This window comes from Octodon degus, unplaced genomic scaffold (assembly GCF_000260255.1).
Source record: "Octodon degus isolate 3935 unplaced genomic scaffold, OctDeg1.0 scaffold00104, whole genome shotgun sequence".
Classification (NCBI taxonomy): Eukaryota; Metazoa; Chordata; class Mammalia; order Rodentia; family Octodontidae; genus Octodon; species Octodon degus.
The window spans coordinates 3,282,549-3,301,046 of NW_004524680.1; the positions used below are offsets into that span (position 1 = coordinate 3,282,549).

Consider the following 18,498-nt stretch of genomic DNA (forward strand, 5'->3'; position numbering starts at 1 on the left):
GGGGCCGGCCCCTCCCCCGCCCGCCTCCGCCGGCCCGCGGGCCGAGTGAGCACAGAGCCCCGCGGATGGTCCAGAGCATCGCTCTCCTCTGGCATGGGAGCACAGGGGAAATGGGACCCCCCCCCAAAGAAACATGAAGCAGACCCACAGACAGGCGCTCTGTCCAGGCTGCCGTTTCCTGGTAATCTGGGGGCGTCCTGCTCCCTCCTGTGTGAAGGGGCAGCACAGAGCAGCTTGGAGGGGCTGGAAGTGGTTCTAGCCGCTGCAGGCCAGAGGTTTGTGGGGATGACATAGTTCATCTGTCCTGCACTCGCTCGGCATCTCCAGGTCTGTTATATGCCTGCTGCTAGAGCCCTCTCCACACGTCCCAGCCTATTCCTGCTCCCCAATCTGGAGAGAAGGGCAGCCCCCATTCTTCCTACTGTGTGCTCCAGGGAGCCTCCTACATGGCCACAATGCTAGTGCACAAATGGGTAAGACCAATTCCTCCCTGGAGTCTCTGCAGTTTGGGATTGTCTGTATAGGCTAGAAGATGCCAGAGACCCCCTATCTCCTGAAAAGGACGTTTTTGAGGGTATGTGGGATACCTGGGGTGGGCCTGCTGGAGGGGCCTCTAGCACCCAGTCCTCAGCCATACTCAACCCCCCTTTTGCAGGAAGCAGCCGCCTGGGCAGCAGTCCCCAGGCTGGGAATGAGTGAGGGTGGTGGCTGGCAATGGCTGAAACCAGGAATGTGTGTCCAGGAATGTGGCTGCTCTGGTTACCCAAGGGGGAGGGTATAAGACCAGTGAGGGTTGGGAGGGGAGTCCTTGGCCACCTGCGGAGAAGGTAGTGGCTTGTCTCCTCAGAATGGGTGGGGTAGGATCTTCCCCTTGTCCTCATCTTGTAACTACCCACTTCTGCCTCAGGCCCCTGCCAGGGGAGGGAGCCCACTAGAGATGAGGTCATTCCTGTCTGTGGCTGCCCAGAGTCCTGGCCAAGGAATCCAGTGGAGGGGGGAGGCCAGGGTTGGCATCACTTCAGTGGAAAATGTGAAGGTGCAGCTCCGGCGCCTCAGAGGGCCTGGGGGGGCAGCAGCACCCGCCGCCGCCTTGCCACGTCAGATTCCAGGGCTAGGGAAGGGGCATGTGTCAGGAGTCACTGACCTCAGGGTATTGAGGTTGGTCCCTTTGCTCTGTGCCCACGGTGGCCTAAATGGAGGGATGGGCATGGTGGGACAGGTGCTGATGTGGGGCCATGGCCATAGGACATCCGGAACACAGTGGGCAATGTGCCCTTAGAGTGGTATGATGACTTTCCACACGTGGGCTATGACCTGGATGGCAGGCGCATCTACAAGCCCCTTCGGACCCGGGATGAGCTGGACCAGTTTTTGGACAAGATGGATGATCCTGACTTCTGGTGAGTTGGCCCCCAGGGTGGGATATGGGGGTCTGGGGGTTTGGATGGAAGCTTTGACTGTTCCCACCAGGCGCACTGTGCAAGACAGGATGACCGGGCGTGACCTTAGGTTGACTGATGAGCAAGTGGCTCTGGTGCATCGGTTGCAGAGAGGCCAGTTTGGAGACATGGGCTTCAATCCATATGAGGTAAGCAGCACACTGCTGCCCTTAGGGATGTGGGAGTCCCAGCAGGACCCCATCTCACACACCTGTGCCTGCCTCCCCAGCCAGCTGTGGACTTCTTCAGTGGGGATGTCATGATCCACCCAGTGACCAACCGCCCAGCTGACAAGCGCAGCTTCATCCCATCCTTGGTGGAGAAGGAAAAGGTGGGAGCCACACTATCCCCAGGGTGAGGCCCTTGTGCTGCCTTTTCTGACTCAGGCTGTCCGTGCAGGTGTCTCGCATGGTGCATGCCATCAAGATGGGCTGGATCCAGCCTCGAAGGCCCCGAGACTCCATCCCCAGCTTTTATGACCTTTGGGCCCAGGAGGACCCCAATGCCATTTTGGGACGCCACAGGATGCATGTGCCTGCCCCCAAGCTGGCCCTGCCTGGCCATGCTGAATCATATAATCCCCCTCCTGAATACCTGCTTAGTGAGGAAGAGGTAGGTTGCATCTGGGCAGGGGGATGGCCCAGCCATATTCTCTCAGCACCCTCCACTTACGCCATCTATCTCTCCAGCGCTTGGCATGGGGGCAACAAGAGCCAAGTGAGAGGAAACTCAATTTCCTGCCACAGAAATTCCCGAGCCTACGGACTGTGCCTGCATACAGCAGATTCATCCAAGAACGCTTCGAGCGCTGCCTTGATTTGTACTTGTGCCCACGGCAGCGCAAAATGAGGGTATGTGGGGGCCATGCAGGTGTCATAGGGAGAAGAGTAAACAGGGTGTTGAGAGGTGACTGAGTCTTCCCCTACTTAAGGTGAACGTGGATCCTGAAGACCTCATTCCCAAACTGCCTCGGCCAAGAGACCTACAGCCTTTCCCCACGTGCCAAGCCCTGGTGAGTAGGGGCTGGGGATAAGCCCAGAAGTCCTGGTGGCCATCGGTTCACCATTCCTCCTCTGCAGGTCTACAGGGGCCACAGTGACCTTGTCCGTTGCCTCAGTGTCTCCCCTGGGGGCCAGTGGCTGGCTTCAGGTGAGCCTGAGGGGAGGCAGCCCTTAGCTGGGGTCTGGGTGGGTAAAGCTAGGTGCTGAGGGTCTTCTATACTGCATCTAGGCTCAGATGACGGTTCTCTGCGACTCTGGGAGGTGGCCACTGCCCGATGCATGAAGACGGTACCTGTGGGGGGTGTGGTGAGGAGTGTTGCCTGGAACCCCAACCCCACCATCTGTTTGGTAGCTGCAGCCCTGTGAGTGCAGAGTCTAGGGGTCAGGGTGGTAGTGGAGGACATGACTACTGAATGGCCATGTAGGGGCCAGCGAGATAGCTAAGTGGACTAAGTGCCTGCTTTGGCAAGTGCAGGGACCAGGGTTCGTTCCCTAGTCCTGCATGCTGCACTGGCTCCAGCAATCAAGTCTGGGTGTGGTAGCACATGCCTGTAATCCTGTAATCCCAGCATTGGGGAGGCTAAAAACAGGATGACGAGGAGTCTGAGCTGTGTAGTGGGACCCTGTACCAAATACATAAATGAATGGCCATGTGTGCTGTAGGGATGATACAGTGCTGCTGTTGAATCCAGCCCTCGGGGATAGGCTGCTGGTGGGCAGCACAGACCAGCTGCTAGGTGCCTTCACCCCACCTGAGGAGCCTGCCTTGCAACCTGCCCAGTGGCTGGAAGCATCAGAGGAAGAACGCCAGAGGAGTCTGCGGCTGCGCATCTGTCACAGCAAGGTATGTGGGAGAGAAGGAGGGAGGTACAGCCTGGTTCCACCAAGCAGCCAACACTTTTCTCCCACAGCCAGTGACACAGGTGACTTGGCACAGGCATGGGGACTACTTGGCTGTGGTGTTGGCTACGCCGGGCCACACCCAGGTGCTGATCCACCAGCTGAGCCGGCGTCGAAGCCAGAGTCCTTTCCGCCGCAGCCATGGGCAGGTACAGTGTGTGGCTTTCCACCCCACCCGGCCCTTCCTGCTGGTTGCCTCCCAACGGAGCGTCCGTGTCTACCACCTGCTGCGCCAGGAGCTCACCAAGAAACTGATGCCCAACTGCAAGTGGGTGTCCAGCATGGCTGTGCACCCTGGAGGTGAGCATGGGGAAGTACACCTTGTGGGCAAGAGGAGGAGTGGCTATCTTCTAGGTCTGGTTGAGGACTTATTTCTGCTCTGGCCCTAGGTGACAACATTATCTGTGGCAGCTATGACAGCAAGCTGGTATGGTTTGACCTGGATCTTTCTACCAAGCCATACAAAGTACTGAGGTGAGGGTGGGGGTATGGGCCCCTAGGTGCTCTCCCTATATTGACGCCCCCCCCAGCCCCTCACTGAAAGTAGTCTTCCCCCAGGCATCATAAAAAGGCCCTTCGGGCTGTAGCCTTCCACCCCCGGTACCCGCTCTTCGCATCTAGCTCAGATGATGGCACCATCATTGTCTGCCATGGCATGGTATACAAGTAAGTATTGACCCCCACTCCCAGCCTCTCCCTGTGGGGACCAGGTGTGACTGTGCCCTGAGCCCTTCTCCCCCACAGTGACCTGCTTCAGAATCCTCTGCTGGTGCCAGTCAAAGTGCTGAAGGGACACACACTGACCCGAGACCTGGGTGTCCTGGATGTGACCTTCCACCCGACACAGCCTTGGATCTTCTCATCAGGGGCTGATGGCACCATCCGCCTCTTTACCTAGTCTGCTGTGGGGTGGGCGGAGCTGGATCTTCAATGGAGGCCTTGCTTTCTGCTGCCCTACTTCTCAAATCAGTTCTCTACTAAACTGCCAGAATCTGGAGGGGTTTCATCATTGCACCCTGGCACCCACTTGGGAGCAAATGGCTTTATTGGAAAATAGGTAGACTGACTTGTCCCTGCCCATCTGGTGTCCAGCACCTTCCAGAGGTGGAGGTTGGATCCCAGGTGGCACCTGCGCCCCCTGCACCCCCACCCCCAGCTGCCAGCAGAGGGTCCTTCAGGGCTGGGTCTTGCTTGTAGGGGCCCTAGTTGGCCTCAGGCGAACTTCACCAGGCGGCCCAGTGTCTCCGCAGCCTTCTCCCGCACCCTTGGCGCTGGGTCCCGCAGCAGGAGCTGCAGTGCTGGGGACAGAGGGAGTGGGGAGGGGTGGGTTGTGCATACACTGTATGGGGCCGCCCACTACCTCCTGACAGACAGGCCTCTGTTGGGAGGGCTCGGCAGCCAACGGAAAGATAGTTTTTCCTTTTTTAGTGTTTTTAAAGCTCTTTTGGAACAGTTAAGAAGTTTCCGTGAATTACTAGAGACGATGAGGTCACCAGTGACAGGGGAAAAAAAATCCTCAAATTCAGGAAAATCACTTAATCTCCCCCAGGTGCCCACAGGGTCAGAGGGGCCCCAGTGGAACAGAGCAGGTGGGGGGGTGCTCTTACCCCCAAGAAGCTGCTCCAGGTCTACCTGTGGCCGGTGCTCAGGTTCTGCATGCAGTACCAGGAACCCTGAAATAGGTGGGGTTAGATATATAGTGTGCCTAATGGGGAAGGAAGCAGGCACAACTCACCTGTGAACATGGGGGCTGCAGCACGGACACCTTCCCAGCTGCTCTTGAAGTAGAACAGGTTGGTGCTCACCAGGCGGCCCAGCAGGTCAGGAAAGTGATGCATCTAGAGAGAAATGGCCAGGTGATCAGGGTGGTCAGGTGGGTTGGGGCAGTGGTGGGCCTCCCTACCCACCACCTTACCAGGTGCTTGCAGGTAGAATTGAGGAACTCCCCAAAGTGCAAGCTTCGACCTTCTTGCAGGTGCTTCTGGAAGGCAGTGGCCAACTCTGCACACTCCAGATTGGTGACACACATGCACAGGGCAAACCTGCAGGCCTGCACGACATGGCACTGAGCCACCAGGCCACCTGTCCCTGCCCAAATGACACTGGGGACATGGCACTGTACTGTCAGGCTACCACGGTCTTCCCACTGGCTACTCACACTGGTTACACAGGCCTGAGGGTCCTGCAGGTGTAGCAGGAGAGGCACTAGCCCACCCACGACCTGCTCCAGGAAGATGTCCTCACAGTCCCCATGGCAGGCCTTGTTGAGGTGCCCAAAGAGGCGAATGGATGCTGTCCGGAACTCCACCTTCTCCTGCCAGAGATGTGGCTGTCACTTCACAGAGCCTGCTCTGAGCCACAGATGGCCCATGAAGTGGGGGGTGTAAGTGGACAAGGACCAGGACAGAGACTGGCACTGATTGATGGGGGTTGGGGGTGGAGACACATATACAACAGTGTCTACTATGGGCCTGGAACCTATGCTCTAGAAGTATCTGGGCAGCTGGGGGCTGGGGGGCCCCCTCAGAGGAAGCATAGCAGTGGGCCTAGGCCAAGAAGTGACCCTGTCCTCAGCTTACACTGTCAAAGAAGGGCCGGATGCGGATAGCCATGTGCAGTAACAAGGAGTGCAGGTCCCACAGTTCCATCAAGTCCAGCAGCCGTGTGAGGCCCACCATGGCCTCCAGGGCCACCAGCCTGTGGTCATCGTTGTCATCCAGCCCGTTGATCATAGCTGTCAGGAGCTGGGGGCCGTGAGTCCTTACCTAGGGACCCCTGCACTTAAAAGTCTGCATGTGGCTTTCCCAAGCAACAGAGCAACCTGCATGTATCTCCTATCACCCTGTCCATGCCCACCTGGTCACAACCAGCTCAACTCCAGCCGCCTCCCACTGGGGGTCAGGGGCCACACTGCCCGGGCTCACCTTGTCAGGTGAACTGGAGGCGATGTTAGCCAGCCCACGGAGCACCAGCCGCCTCACACTGGAACTGGAATCTTTTTGTCGGGCCAGCAGGTCATCCAGCAGGGACTCGAGAAGCATCAGGTCATTAACCACATTGCTGCTGAGCAGCTAGAGTAAGAGTCTCTATGACCACCTGCTCTACTGGGTGAAGCCATGCAAGTCACAGAGTGCTACAGCAGATGGGCATACAGAATAGGAAGCCATGGGGCAAGCTGGGAACCTGCTCCCTCCCCCTTAGGTCTGCACCCATATACCTCACTTTGACCCATTCCTGCTGGCCTACTAGGCCATGTAGTTGTGGCTATGGGCAAGTCTTTAGCTGGCAGTCATGAAGGCCCAGACTAGCCTGGGGGTCCCTGGCCAAAGCCCACTCCCGCCTAGGGCCAAGGCCTGCCATATGCTGTCTACCAGGACTGTGGGCCAGTATTGGGTGGGCTCAACAAGGATGTTTCCAGATTTGACCTAAGCAAGCTCTAATGCAGGTTGGGGAAGCCTGTGACTTCCTGTTGGGGGAAGACTGCTTGTACCTGGCTCCCTGGGCACAAAGGCATCTCCTGTCCAGTCCCAAGCAGAAGCTCATGCCCACATCCCACATCCCCAAGTCTCACCTCAGCCAGGAAGGCTGTGGAAGTGACCCTCTGGATTTCATATACACTGCTCTGTGTACACAGAAGCGCCTTTGTCACTAAGGGGAGCCGAGGGCCTGCACACTTGGCCATAGCACTAGAAAAAAGACCCCAAGGTGTGAAAAGCTGGAAGTGCCACCCCAGAAGTTCACCACTGAGCTCACCTCCCATAGACCTGGCCACTTTTACCTCCTATCCTACACAGCCCTGGGCAAACATCCCCACCCAGGCCCTGAGGGCATCCCCTGAATTCAACTGAGCTACTTACCTTGCTAATTGGGTAACCCCCTCCTCATGCCCTGTGGAGGTCCTGAGCAACTCCCAGCCTCCCTCCAGCTCCATGAACTGTACCACATCCTGGCTGCCACCTCGGAGCAACAGTGCCTGCAGGGCATCCACTGCGGAGCTGTGGGCACATGAGGGCTCAGTTTACCAAGAGGTACTACTATGGGGGGCTGTGCTGTAGCACAGTTAACTCTGCCTTGTGCCCTCCTAGAGCCAAAAGATGCCAACAAGCCAATCAGATGTGTATCCTTCCATACACACCCTTGGGAGTTTCTGGAGCTCCTCTGTCCCTGCCAGTGGCATCCTTCAAGAAACAGGCACAGGGAGGCTTGTGGGCACCCATGAGGACTGATGAAGGGTCCAAGCCAAAGACCCATCCATTGGCCTAGAAGCAAGCTAGCCAAGTCAGCCACAGCTTCTGCTACCAGCCTTGGAGGTGGGCACAGCCACCTGGCCACACCAGGCTTTCTGGTTGCGCAGGGATGTATCTTGGCCCCAGGAGACCAGCAGAGGCTGCACCTGGCCTCTAAGCTCTCCCCAGATCCAGCCAGCATGCCATAAGAACACAGGTATCACTCCCACATCCCAGGTCTGGACCCACACAATTTACTTTTGCCTCACAAGCAGATGCTGCAACTATTCTGGAGACCCCCAAATCCCTTTGGAAGGGGTAGCACTGTTTTTGTCCCACTCTAACAGAACAAAAGCCTCCAAGTGAAGGACTAAGAAGATATAGCAGCCAGCAAGGAGGTGGGGGTAGGATAAGGGTGCTATCCCCTTACTGGTTCCCCAAAGCTAGCTGTATGGGAGACTACTTGGCTCTCCAGGATCTTGTAGGAAACTAGACTTGAGGGACAGCAGCTACTATGAAGCTACAATAACGGCTAATAGCCAGTTGATAGCAGTAGCCTCTTGCAAGGGCTGAGTCTGAATGAGAGGCTACAGTTGTGCAATGTGCTGCAGCATGCTTAATTAAGCATGAGAGGCTGGTCACCAAGGAGCTCAGCTGAGTAGGGCTGGGGCCTTTAGCGACGAAATCAGTGAAGAGGGTGTGGTGGGGATAATGCCATGTGGCAAAATTATCTGGGATCTCAGTAGAGGTCACACAGAACTGGGCAATTTAGATAAACAGGACAGTGGAACCAAGGCCCTGGGCAGATCTGGAGGACCACAGCCTGAGGGGTAGGCAAGAGTTGGGGTCAGTGGGAGCTCCAGCCCAGAAGCAGAGGCTGGGGATTCCTCCCTGCCCTGGACTTTCCCATGGGCATCCTTAAGGTGGCCTGTCAGCCCACAGCTGGATCAGCTCCTAGCGCAGCCCTTGATCAGCAGTCATAGGCTTCACCCTCTCTAGGGCTGTCCCCAATTCCAGGAGAGGGTCTGGTCATTCAGCGCAGGATTCTGGATGCTGAGGATGCTTCCACCTCTGGACACAGGGAAGCCTGTTCTCACCAGTATCTGTGGTCATTGGGAAGATTCCCAGAGTGCACCTCAGCTTATTCCTGCTGCTAATTGGGGACCAGATCAAGGCACAAGACCAAGGAAGGACCAGAAAACGCAGAGCAGATTCCAGCGCAAGGGCAACTGTGCACCAGGAACTGCTCTGTAGGCAGAGAATGGCTGCTCAGGTTCTTAGCTGGCATCAAGAGAGATCTAACAGGAAGTGCTCAGAACATGTCAACAGCTCAGATAAGGTACTCCCTTTGCCCTGAAAACTGAAGAATATGGCATGTGCAGAGGCCTAACTCACTGGCTGATGGCTTCTGCCTGCCAGGCTTCTGCAAGTATCCCAGCTCAGGGGCTCTTAGGGAAGCTTACAAGCAGATGGTGTGGACTAGCAATATGCTAGGCCCAGGGCTGGTCAGCCCAAGCAGTTACTCTGTCTCATTCATATTTTCCACTAGGTATGGGGAGAGCCAAGTGAGCCTTGGCACCAGCCTCTGCTGGAATTTATAAGCTGGTTGTGCAGCAGGGTAGCTTTTGGAGGTGAAAGTGGTGGTGAGATGAACTGAGGTTATCCTCCCATGGGTCCCTGACCAAGGTATGTACCTAAATCCTAATGCTTGGGCAGCATGGGCCATGGTGGCACAGAACTGTCATTCTGGCTTATGGTCCTGGAGCTCAGGTAGCAGTGTCAGGCTACCTGGGTTCAGGTAGAGCAGTTCAGCTTCCTCCTTAAAACCATGGCCCCCCAGGGGTGGTATGAAACCCAGGCTATCATGTCCCAGAGATGAGGATCTCAGGCAAAGGCAGGAACCCACACTGCTGAGAGTCAGGGCAGCCTGACCCAGCCTCAGCCCACCATCAGTATGCAGTGCCGCCTCACTTGCTTCAGGTCTCAAGAGCTCACTCAGCATAGACCACAGACCTTAAAGTCCCCAGCTAAGTGAGATGAATACTTTATGAGCCCTATGGCATCTTGGTGACTCCTACAATGGGCAGAGGACACACAAGATCATTCTGCCAGGACCCTTCCTCCCCACAACAGGCCTCTGCACCCGAAAGACTCTTCCCACCCAGCCCCATTTTTGAGAAGGGGCCTCACCCTAACCCTAAGAGGCCCCAAATTGCTAGTGGCTGCAGCTGGCTCTGCTGTGTGGCCTTTCATTCACCCCTACTTGCCCATGAGGCAGGAAGAGACCAGGTATGCTTGCAGATAGCTTCCTTTGCTTCTAGAACAAAGTGTATATGGATGCCATAATGCACCAGAGGTAGGGGGGCTCCCTGGAAGCACACACACACAGACCTGGGGCTTTCATGTCTCCTTGTCTCCAACACACATAACACAGGGGCACCTGTGCTCACAAATAAGCAGCGGGACAGGGTGGGAAAAGGTCCCCTTTACCTGCAGGGCTCAAGGCTTCTGGTATGGAGGGGTGTGCTGGTGCCCCTCCTCTCCTTGGCTTGCAGGTTCCGGGGCAGCTGGACACCTACAGTGCAGCTCACACGCAGCAGGAGAGCCACAAACAGCTGGGGGTAGAGCTCTAGCACTGTGGTCCCTGATGCTGGGGCAGACACAACCTCGTACAGTGCACAGGTAGCCTGGGGAGGAAACCCACAAGGTTGGCCACAGCAGCATCTACATTCTGCACATTGGGATTCTAATGAACCCTAGCCTCTCAGCATGTACCCCATGTGCAGTGGTGCTCTTAAGTTCCCAGATAGGGGGGAGGACAGGGCAGATAGAACCCTGTCTATCTTGGCCCCCTGGAGCAGAAAAGCCTGGGACAAAGGGGCAGTGCAGCCTTAAGGCAATATCTGTTCTTGGTTCTTCAGAAGGGAGGAGAGGAAATTCTTACAGCTGCTTTGCTGCTTTAAATGTGGCCAGGTGGGGCATGAAATGAGAAGTGGGCTCCCTTCGGGGCCAACACCTGCTGGGTTTTATGAGCCTAGGCCCTGAGTACAGGGCTCCTGAGCCCCAGTGCAGCTGCAGGGTGAGGTGGGGGGACCGCTGGGGGGGGCAGGGCAGCACATCAGTGGTCCCTGGACTCTTACTCACCGCCAGGGGCAGAAGTGTGGCTACTCGGTCAGGGGTGCTGCCCAGAAGGAAGGCCCGGCTCTCCTTGAACGGCACATCCCTGCTCACCTTCTCCAGGAGCAGCCCCAGGACCTGGGCAGTGAGGCTCGGCTCCATGGCTAGCGCACGCCAGAGGGCACAGGTGTGGCTGGAGCAGGTGGCAGGAAGTCACTTTGGGCCACTGCTGGCACCTGGGCCAAGGATCTCTTCCTACTACCCTTCCCACCCCAGTTCACTAATGCTCAGAAGCACCAGACTCAGTTCTAACCTCATGGAAAATGGTATCCTGACTTCAGATCTGAATTTACCCCTTTGGGCTGGGGAGATAGCTCAGTAGAATAAGCATTTGCCTAGCAAGTGCAAGGTCCTGAGTTCAATCCCCAGCACCACCAAAAAAAAGGGGGGGCGGGGCCTGGGGAGATGGCTCAGTAGAATAGGCACTTGCCTGGCAAGAGCAAGGACCTGAGTTCAATCCCTGGTTCGGGGGGGGCGGGGAGAGAGGCGGGGGGGGGAGAGGAAGATCTGAATTTACCCCTTTCTCTGACCCCAAGGGTCTGTGAAGTTTGCAATAAAGGACACAGTGAAGTGAACAGGCCTCTCTGGAGGAAGCAGCCCATGGTCAAAGAGGACCAGAGACACAAGGAAATCAGGCAGCACAAGGCAGATCATTTGGGTGTCATAGGCAGCATAAAGGGGTTCCAGCCTGTTAACACTGTTGCTCATATACTCGGAAAGCAGCTAAGCTTAGTGTTCACAGAAATGTTAAGACAAACTTCAAAATATCTAATGGGAACTAGAAACTAAAGACAAATGTAGTGAACTTTAAAGAGAACCAAAGGGTCCTTTTAGAAATGAGTTACATATCCTACAATGGTGGCATACATCTCTAATCCCAGCTACTTGGAAGGGTGAGACAGGATCACAATTCAAGTCCAGTCTAGGCAACTTAGTGAGACCTTGTCTCAAAAAAATAAAGGACATATTAAGTGAACACATCTGCTGTCAGCTTGGATATAGCAGAAGAAAGACATAATGAATTGGGCTAAGAGTGGTGACATACATTTGTAATTCCAGTACTCAGGAGGCTGAGCCAGGAGGATCACTAAGAGCTTGAAGTCAGCCTAGACTAAAAAGTGAGACTTTGTCTAAAAAAAAAGAGTAAGAAAAAGAAATAAATAATGAATTGAAAAATAAAGGAAACAACCAGATGTGGTGGCATCATAGGCCTATAACCTCAGCACTTGGGAAACTGAGGCAGGAGGATTACTGGGAGTTTGAGATGAGCCTGGGCTACAAAGTGAGCTGAAGGCCAGCCTGAACTGTATAGTGAAACCTTGACTCAAAAAGACAAAAAAAGAAAGAAAAAAGGAGACAATCTAACTGGGACTCAGCACAGAGAAGAAAACACAGTGAGGATCAGGATATGGGATGACAACAAGTTGTAGAGGGCAGGGCTGGCGTTTCAGAAACAGAAGAAAGATACACGAAAAAGGCTGAAAACTGATGGTAACACTGACACACAAAGAAGCCTAGGAGGTGTCTGGCATAATAGAAAGCAACCTCCCAACCCCCTTAAGACCAGCACCCAGGTGAAGCAGCGTCCTTCACAAGGACACTTCAAGCTACACTTGGGCCTGCTCCTTGGGAGCAACTGGCCAAAGTCAGAGAACAGTGAGTGATGAGTTACCTCCCTCAGAGCACTGACAACACTTTCCAAACTAGAACTATAAACTGTAGAAGTGATAAGGAAGATAACCAAACAAAGACATCTTCAGATAAACAAGTGAGACCATATTGCTAAAGGAAATTCTGGGAGTCATACTTCACAGTGAGATGACAGAATGAGGAAGAAAGAGCGTGTGGGAGACATGGGCCTGTGAGGATGGCACACACACACTGTGCTGGTGCAAATGCGGGGACCAGTGCCCAGGTGCCCTGTGCGGCTGTTCAGCTACATCGACATGCATCTAGGGAAGGGCCAGAAACTTCCCTGAGGGCTGATAGTAAGTAGCTTGGTCCTCTGCTATAGCCACTCATGTCTGCTGCTACAGAGCCTGGGATCTGAAAAGCAGCAATAGACACAGGGTGAATGAATGTGTGTGTCAGGGGTCCAGGATGACCCTTATTTATGGACACTGAAATTTGAAATTTCCCATCTTCCTCATGTGTCAGGAAACCATCTTTTCATCTTTCCAACCTTTATCAAAGGAAAGCTCTGTTTTGTATACTGGCACTAACAGGTATAGGCCAGCCGGACCCCCATACTCCACTCCTGCATGCATCTCAGTGGCCTAAGGACCCCATCCTCCAAAGAAATAAAAAAATGTTCAAGCATTTTTACCATGAACAGCCCCAGACTGGAAACAACCCACATGCCCATCACCTAGGAACAGACAAGTAAACACCACATAGCAATAAAGAACAAGCCACCTACCTTCAAAGAACAACAACAACAACAACAACAAAAACGAACAAGCCACCTCATGGTATGCTCACAGTATGTCACAGGCTAAGCAATTAGCCAGAAGGAATTCTGCAGTGTAGACAGTGCTGACCTGTCAGGGGGCTGCAACTGAGGGTTGTCAGAGCCTTAGGGGTGGAGGCCTCTCCCTCTATCTGGGCAGCGCCCAAGTCTGTGGCATACAGAACATACCTGGGGCACCTCTGGCCGTGTTCACACCCTCATAGAACATGAAACAAAAATGCAGAATACCATACCAAGTGGTAAATAGGTGGAGAAATTTAAGTAAAGACAACATAAAAGAGTCACAGTGGTAGAAAACACACACAGCAGATAGCTGTACTCATTCATAGCCAGTCTTAGTTCTGTGAGTCTCCACTAGGCTGGTTGTGCCAGTTTGCACCAAACTGCCTGCAAAACAGCACCTGAGTCACTGTCAGGGCAACCACTAGAAGCAAAGGAACAGTATATGGCTTTCCAACCGAGTGGAAGAAACAAATTGATTCAGGACCCTGTCAATTTAAAGCAGACAAGAGACAAGAGGTGAGAAAAAAACAAAAACCAAAACCGACCAAACAAAAACAGTGGCGTAAACCCAATGCAGTTCTTTACTGTGTAAAAGAAACACTTCCAAAACACTAAGACGCAGCAGGGTGGATCTTTACAGGATAGAAAGGGGCACCAGACAAACACACCTGAGCAGGAAGTTTCTGGTCAGGACAAAAGGACTGTCCCCAGGAAATAAAGATAGTAACTCCTTCACTCCTGATGTACAGCCTCAGAACATGTGGCCAAAAATGAGAGGGACACTTTGTATTCTGAGGGCAGGCACACTCCCTGTGGAGGGTCACACGGTCTTGCCCAGCAGGGGAGGGGAGTACAGACAGTCACTGTCGTGTGCAGCCCAGGGATATGGGACTCACACAGAAAAGCTGGAGAACACAGGTGGGAAGAGGGCTGGGGAACCAAGCCTGGGATCTGGACAGGGGATTCTACCTAGCTGGTCATGGGTGGCAGGTACCTGTCAAAGGGCAGGGGGCTGCCCAGGAGGCTGGACACCACGGTGGTACAGTGCTGGGATGCCAGGAGGTACACACTATGTTGGACAGCAGGCAGGATGTGCTCCTCATGGACTTCCTGCAGTTTGGAACGTAACACACTCACAATCTCAGGCACCTGTGGACAGCACAGAACAACGTGGAACAGAAGAGGACAAGACATAGTGGTCAGGCCACGTAGCCAGAGTGGCTCAAGGGAAATAAACAGACAAAGCACAAGGAGGTAGCCCCTTAGCCTGGTTGTGTGGAAGAACTTCCTAGTCCTGACCGCTGGGCACTGCCAACCACCTGGGAATGAATAGCTAAGTGGTGTCATATTAGAATATGAACCAAGATTCCACATGGGAAGAGACAAGTGGGTTGGGGTGTGGCTTAGGGTTACTTATTTATTTTTTTGGTGTTTTTTGAAGGATCTACAGGGTGTTCAGGGTCTCACTATTAGATTGGACTCAGTGATCCACCTGTTACAGCCTCCCAAAAGCTGGGATTACAGGTGCATGCCACCATACCCAGTCTCAATTGCTGTCTTAGCACACTCCGGGGGTGAGGCCGGCATGGCAGAACCCCTAGCCCCTGCACCTACTTGCAGGTACTTTAATCCACTGAGCTATTTGGCCGGCCCTCAGGGTTAATATACTCAAGCACAAGACCCTGGGTTTGATCTCAAGCATTGGGATAAAAGAAGAGGGGAGAGGAGGAGAAGAAGAAGAAACAAAGGAAAGGAAAGGAAAACAGGGGAGGAGGGGAAGAGGGGAGGAGGGGAGAGGGGAGAGGGGAGAGGAGACAAGACGAGACTAATGCCCTACAGGAAATGCAGAGAACCCTCTAACCTTGCTTCTGTCTCTGTGCCTGGGAGTTGGTATACAGCATAGGTTACCAGGGAATGGACTCTGGGATGACAGGATTACAGCTCCTTGAACTCATTATATGCTATACATGTGACCCTGCCTGCAAAGACCTACCTGGGTTTCCAACCTCCTCCCCGAAAGGACAGAGGTCAGATAGACCCTAGGATACCACAAACCACTGACAAGGAACCAACCTTGGGAGAGGGAAAGGATAAGAGCTGGGGCAATATCTACCTGAGTTTGTAGGGATCCTGTTGCTATAGAAAGCAGACAATGGGAGCACTGGGGAACATAGGCAGGTGGGTGGAAGGACTCTAGCTCTGGGGTCACACCAAGTCCAATGGCCTGGTTCTGTAGCCCCTGACCAGTCCCCAGCACATTGGTCTGGCTCCTAACATGCTCTCATCCTGACAGGTGCCTGTGCCCACTGAGACTGCTGGCCCACGAGTCTCCACTCCAGCCCCACCCATGGTGGCCCCACACTGCTGAAGGGAGGAACCTGAAACTATAAAACTTGTGGAAGAAAACAGAGCAAAAGCTTTCTACCAACAGATCTGGCAATGATTTCATTCATTCATTCATTTATTTATTTATTTATTTATTTATTTATTTATTTTTTATTTTTTTTGTGGAACCGGGGATTGAACTCAGGCCTTTGCGCTTGCCAGGGAAGTACTTATTCCACTGAGCCATCTCCCTAGCCCGTGGCAATGATTTCTTAGACATAACACAAAATGCACAGCCAACAAAACAAAAACAGACACACAGAACTTTCTCAAACTTAAAAAGCTTATGTGCTGTTGGTTGTGATGATGCACCCACCTATGATCCCAGCACTGGGAAGCCTGAGGCAGGAGACTATTGTGAAGTTAAAGACCAGCCTGGGCTACAGAGTAAGACTCTGGCTTAAATCAGAAAACGAAACCAAAGCCAAACAAACAAACAGAACTGGTGTCCTCACAAAAGAGAGCATCCAAGTAGCTGGCAATTAGCCAAAGTGCTCAAATTCCTAAGTCACAGAGAAATGCAAATTAAACCTTAATATAGAGCATCACACACTCACAAGAAAAGGGCAGGAAACCCAGCCACTGGCAAAACTGGCTGCTGGAGTATATTCACCAACTGGCCCCTGCCCAGGACATCACTGGTCTCCATGTGTGTGTCCTCGGCATACCCGAGGACAGGGTCCTGAATTGACAGGGTCCTGAATCAATTTGTTAAAGCTCTTTCTTGACAATCCAAATGAAAGCTGACTGCACAGGTGCTCAGAGGTGGTGGGTGAATGGATATGATTGCCACAATATAGAAGTGGGCAAGTGCAAGGAATAATGTACCCCGGTTCCGCAAAAAAAAAAAAGGAATAATGTAGATGACCTCAAACCACAATACCATCTATAGAATCTGCAAACTAGGCTGTGTTCAAGGTGCTGTGGGAGGTGGTGGCAGGGCTGAGTATGTCTGGGTGTGCCTCGCTGCTGTGCTAACTTCAGTACAGAGGCTCCAGTTACCTCCAGGGCAATAGGCTGAGCCCAGGCTCTGCCTCCCAGGGCTCTTCTGTACCCATTCTATAGTCATCAGGCCCATGGAACCAAATAGTCCACAGGGCCTCAGTGAAGGGACATGTGCTTCAGAGAAAACAGGTATGGAGCTGAGACCTTATATGGAGCAGAGCAGTCCTGTTCTGTACCAGGCCATGGAGCCCTACACTTGCATGGCCTCCTGAAGATGTGAGAGACTTTCTGCACCAGTGTCCTCATCAGTAATAAGAACAGAGAGCTCATCCAGTCTCCCCCCACACCTTGCCCCACACCAGCTCAATGAGCTTAGTGTTGCCCTGGCTGTCTAGAACCTCAAGAAATTCTCCTATCTCACCCTACTGAGCAGCCCAGGCACACAACACTATACCCAACTTATATTTTTCTTTTGATTTCCCTCTTAAGTTTCTTAGCACAGTTGTTTTTAACCTGTCTTCAGATACAAGACAAATATTTGGCCATAATATATCCATAGTGAAAGAGAACAAAGCTGTGAGGACCTAAGGGGAGAAAATGCAAGCAAAGGAGTTCAAATACCCAGGCTAATCCTGGCCTTGGCTGACGCACAGCCCCTACCTTCTCTTTGAGCATGGTGCCTCGCTCCTTCAGTAGGTAGTTGATCATGACAGTAGCTGCTCGAGAACAGTTCTTGTCAGGGTCTCCCAGGCCCTCAAACATATTTAGCAAGAGGCTGATGAACTGGTCTGGTGGGAGGCGCTTGGCAATAATCTAGGAGAAGAGTGGTACCAGAAGAACAGAGGTGGGGTTGGCCCCAAACACTAATCCTTCAAATGGAAAATCTCAGGCTTCTCTCTTTCTGCCCCTCCTCGCCTTCCAACCCTGGATGGCTGTTGGAAGGTAGTCCCTGGGAAGCTACAGGGCTGGGGTTCCTGACCAGGAGGATAAGGAAGTATCCTGCCATGGGCACAGAAGGCCTATGGCTGCCCTAAAGCTCTGCAATGGATACAGTTCCTTTCCTTCTCCTTTTATCAAGGGAAACTAGCCAGGGAAGATGGCAGTGTCATGGTGGCAGATACCAGGGCACTTGGCTCCTGCTACACCCTGATGGGGCCAGGGCAGGTCCCTGCTCTCAAAAAGAACCTTGGTGACTCTTTCCCTCCCTCCTTCCTCTGATGGAGACCCAGGTCTGGGAGGACTGCCCAGGAAGCGGCTCACAAAAGATTCTGTGAAGGAGGGACATCTTTGAATGGTTTCTCAGGGTACACCAGGTAGGCATGTGGTAGGAGGAGCACCCCAACTCATGGCCACCACTGGCCCCTATTAGGTGGGCAAGCAAGAGGCCATAGCTGACCAGTTCATGTGGCTCTCAGTGGGCACTGGGTCAGGGCAGGAAGCTACAAACACAAATGCTACTACAGCCAGCCTGACTCTGCTCTAGAAACCATTATCTTGAGTGAGCAGGTTGGGGTGCAGGTGGCAGCAGCCACTGGGTCAGCTGGGCCTTGAGCCCTCACTGCCTCTTCACTATCTACAAAGCCTTGCCACACACAGCATCATTCTCTTGTGTGTACTACGGTGCTCCACATAGAGGACCTAGGCTGTGTTGGCCAGGTATGGCTCCAGAGGAGTTCTCTGATTGAAACCCACATCCCCTGCTCTGTACCTACAGGCCCTGTGGCACCTGCAGAGCCAAGAGGATCCACCTGCCCTCTCTGAAGCTGATCTTGGTCTCAAGAGCCATAACCCCTCCTTCCCGAGCATATGTCCTGGCAATACCTGGGCTATGCTGTGGCAGGCATGGAAGAGGACAGTAGGGTCAGCATGCACGAGGCTGTCTCTGAGAGGGAGGAGCCGCTCAGCCACTTCATCACGGTATTCTCGGGAGAAGCCTGAGTAGAAAGAAGTCA

The 18,498-nt window shown here is 53.5% G+C and overlaps 2 protein-coding genes across 12 annotated transcripts in view; one reads left to right on the forward strand and one right to left on the reverse strand.

Moving 5' to 3' along the window:
* Positions 1-4,293, forward strand: part of Bop1 (block of proliferation 1) — a 24,443-nt gene extending 20,150 nt beyond the window's left edge. For both annotated transcript variants that reach the window (XM_004638957.2, XM_023723877.1), the window contains exons 4-16: positions 1,246-1,400; positions 1,471-1,588; positions 1,669-1,770; positions 1,839-2,051; positions 2,129-2,290; positions 2,371-2,451; positions 2,519-2,588; positions 2,670-2,802; positions 3,104-3,284; positions 3,352-3,640; positions 3,730-3,814; positions 3,899-4,006; positions 4,085-4,293. In XM_004638957.2, coding sequence (XP_004639014.1) covers positions 1,246-1,400; positions 1,471-1,588; positions 1,669-1,770; positions 1,839-2,051; positions 2,129-2,290; positions 2,371-2,451; positions 2,519-2,588; positions 2,670-2,802; positions 3,104-3,284; positions 3,352-3,640; positions 3,730-3,814; positions 3,899-4,006; positions 4,085-4,238 — 1,851 coding nt within the window. In that variant the 3' untranslated portion in view covers positions 4,239-4,293. The remainder of the gene's footprint in view (positions 1-1,245; positions 1,401-1,470; positions 1,589-1,668; positions 1,771-1,838; positions 2,052-2,128; positions 2,291-2,370; positions 2,452-2,518; positions 2,589-2,669; positions 2,803-3,103; positions 3,285-3,351; positions 3,641-3,729; positions 3,815-3,898; positions 4,007-4,084) is intronic.
* Positions 4,294-4,383: 90 nt separating this feature from the next.
* Mroh1 (maestro heat like repeat family member 1) overlaps positions 4,384-18,498 on the reverse strand; it is an 88,743-nt gene continuing 74,628 nt past the window's right edge. For 5 of the 10 annotated variants that reach the window (XM_004638880.2, XM_023723860.1, XM_023723862.1 and 2 more), the window contains 14 exons: positions 18,368-18,480; positions 17,207-17,359; positions 14,211-14,365; positions 10,711-10,876; positions 10,057-10,253; positions 7,198-7,335; positions 6,912-7,026; positions 6,265-6,411; positions 5,920-6,105; positions 5,499-5,654; positions 5,256-5,390; positions 5,076-5,178; positions 4,948-5,013; positions 4,384-4,638 (listed from right to left, as the gene is read on the reverse strand). In XM_004638880.2, coding sequence (XP_004638937.1) covers positions 4,553-4,638; positions 4,948-5,013; positions 5,076-5,178; positions 5,256-5,390; positions 5,499-5,654; positions 5,920-6,105; positions 6,265-6,411; positions 6,912-7,026; positions 7,198-7,335; positions 10,057-10,253; positions 10,711-10,876; positions 14,211-14,365; positions 17,207-17,359; positions 18,368-18,480 — 1,916 coding nt within the window. In that variant the 3' untranslated portion in view covers positions 4,384-4,552. Of the gene's footprint in view, positions 4,639-4,947; positions 5,014-5,075; positions 5,179-5,255; positions 5,391-5,498; positions 5,655-5,919; positions 6,106-6,264; positions 6,445-6,911; positions 7,027-7,197; positions 7,336-10,056; positions 10,254-10,710; positions 10,877-14,210; positions 14,366-17,206; positions 17,360-18,367; positions 18,481-18,498 lie in introns of those variants that run through there. The other 5 variants (XM_023723863.1, XM_023723864.1, XM_023723865.1 and 2 more) reach the window with 5 other exon arrangements.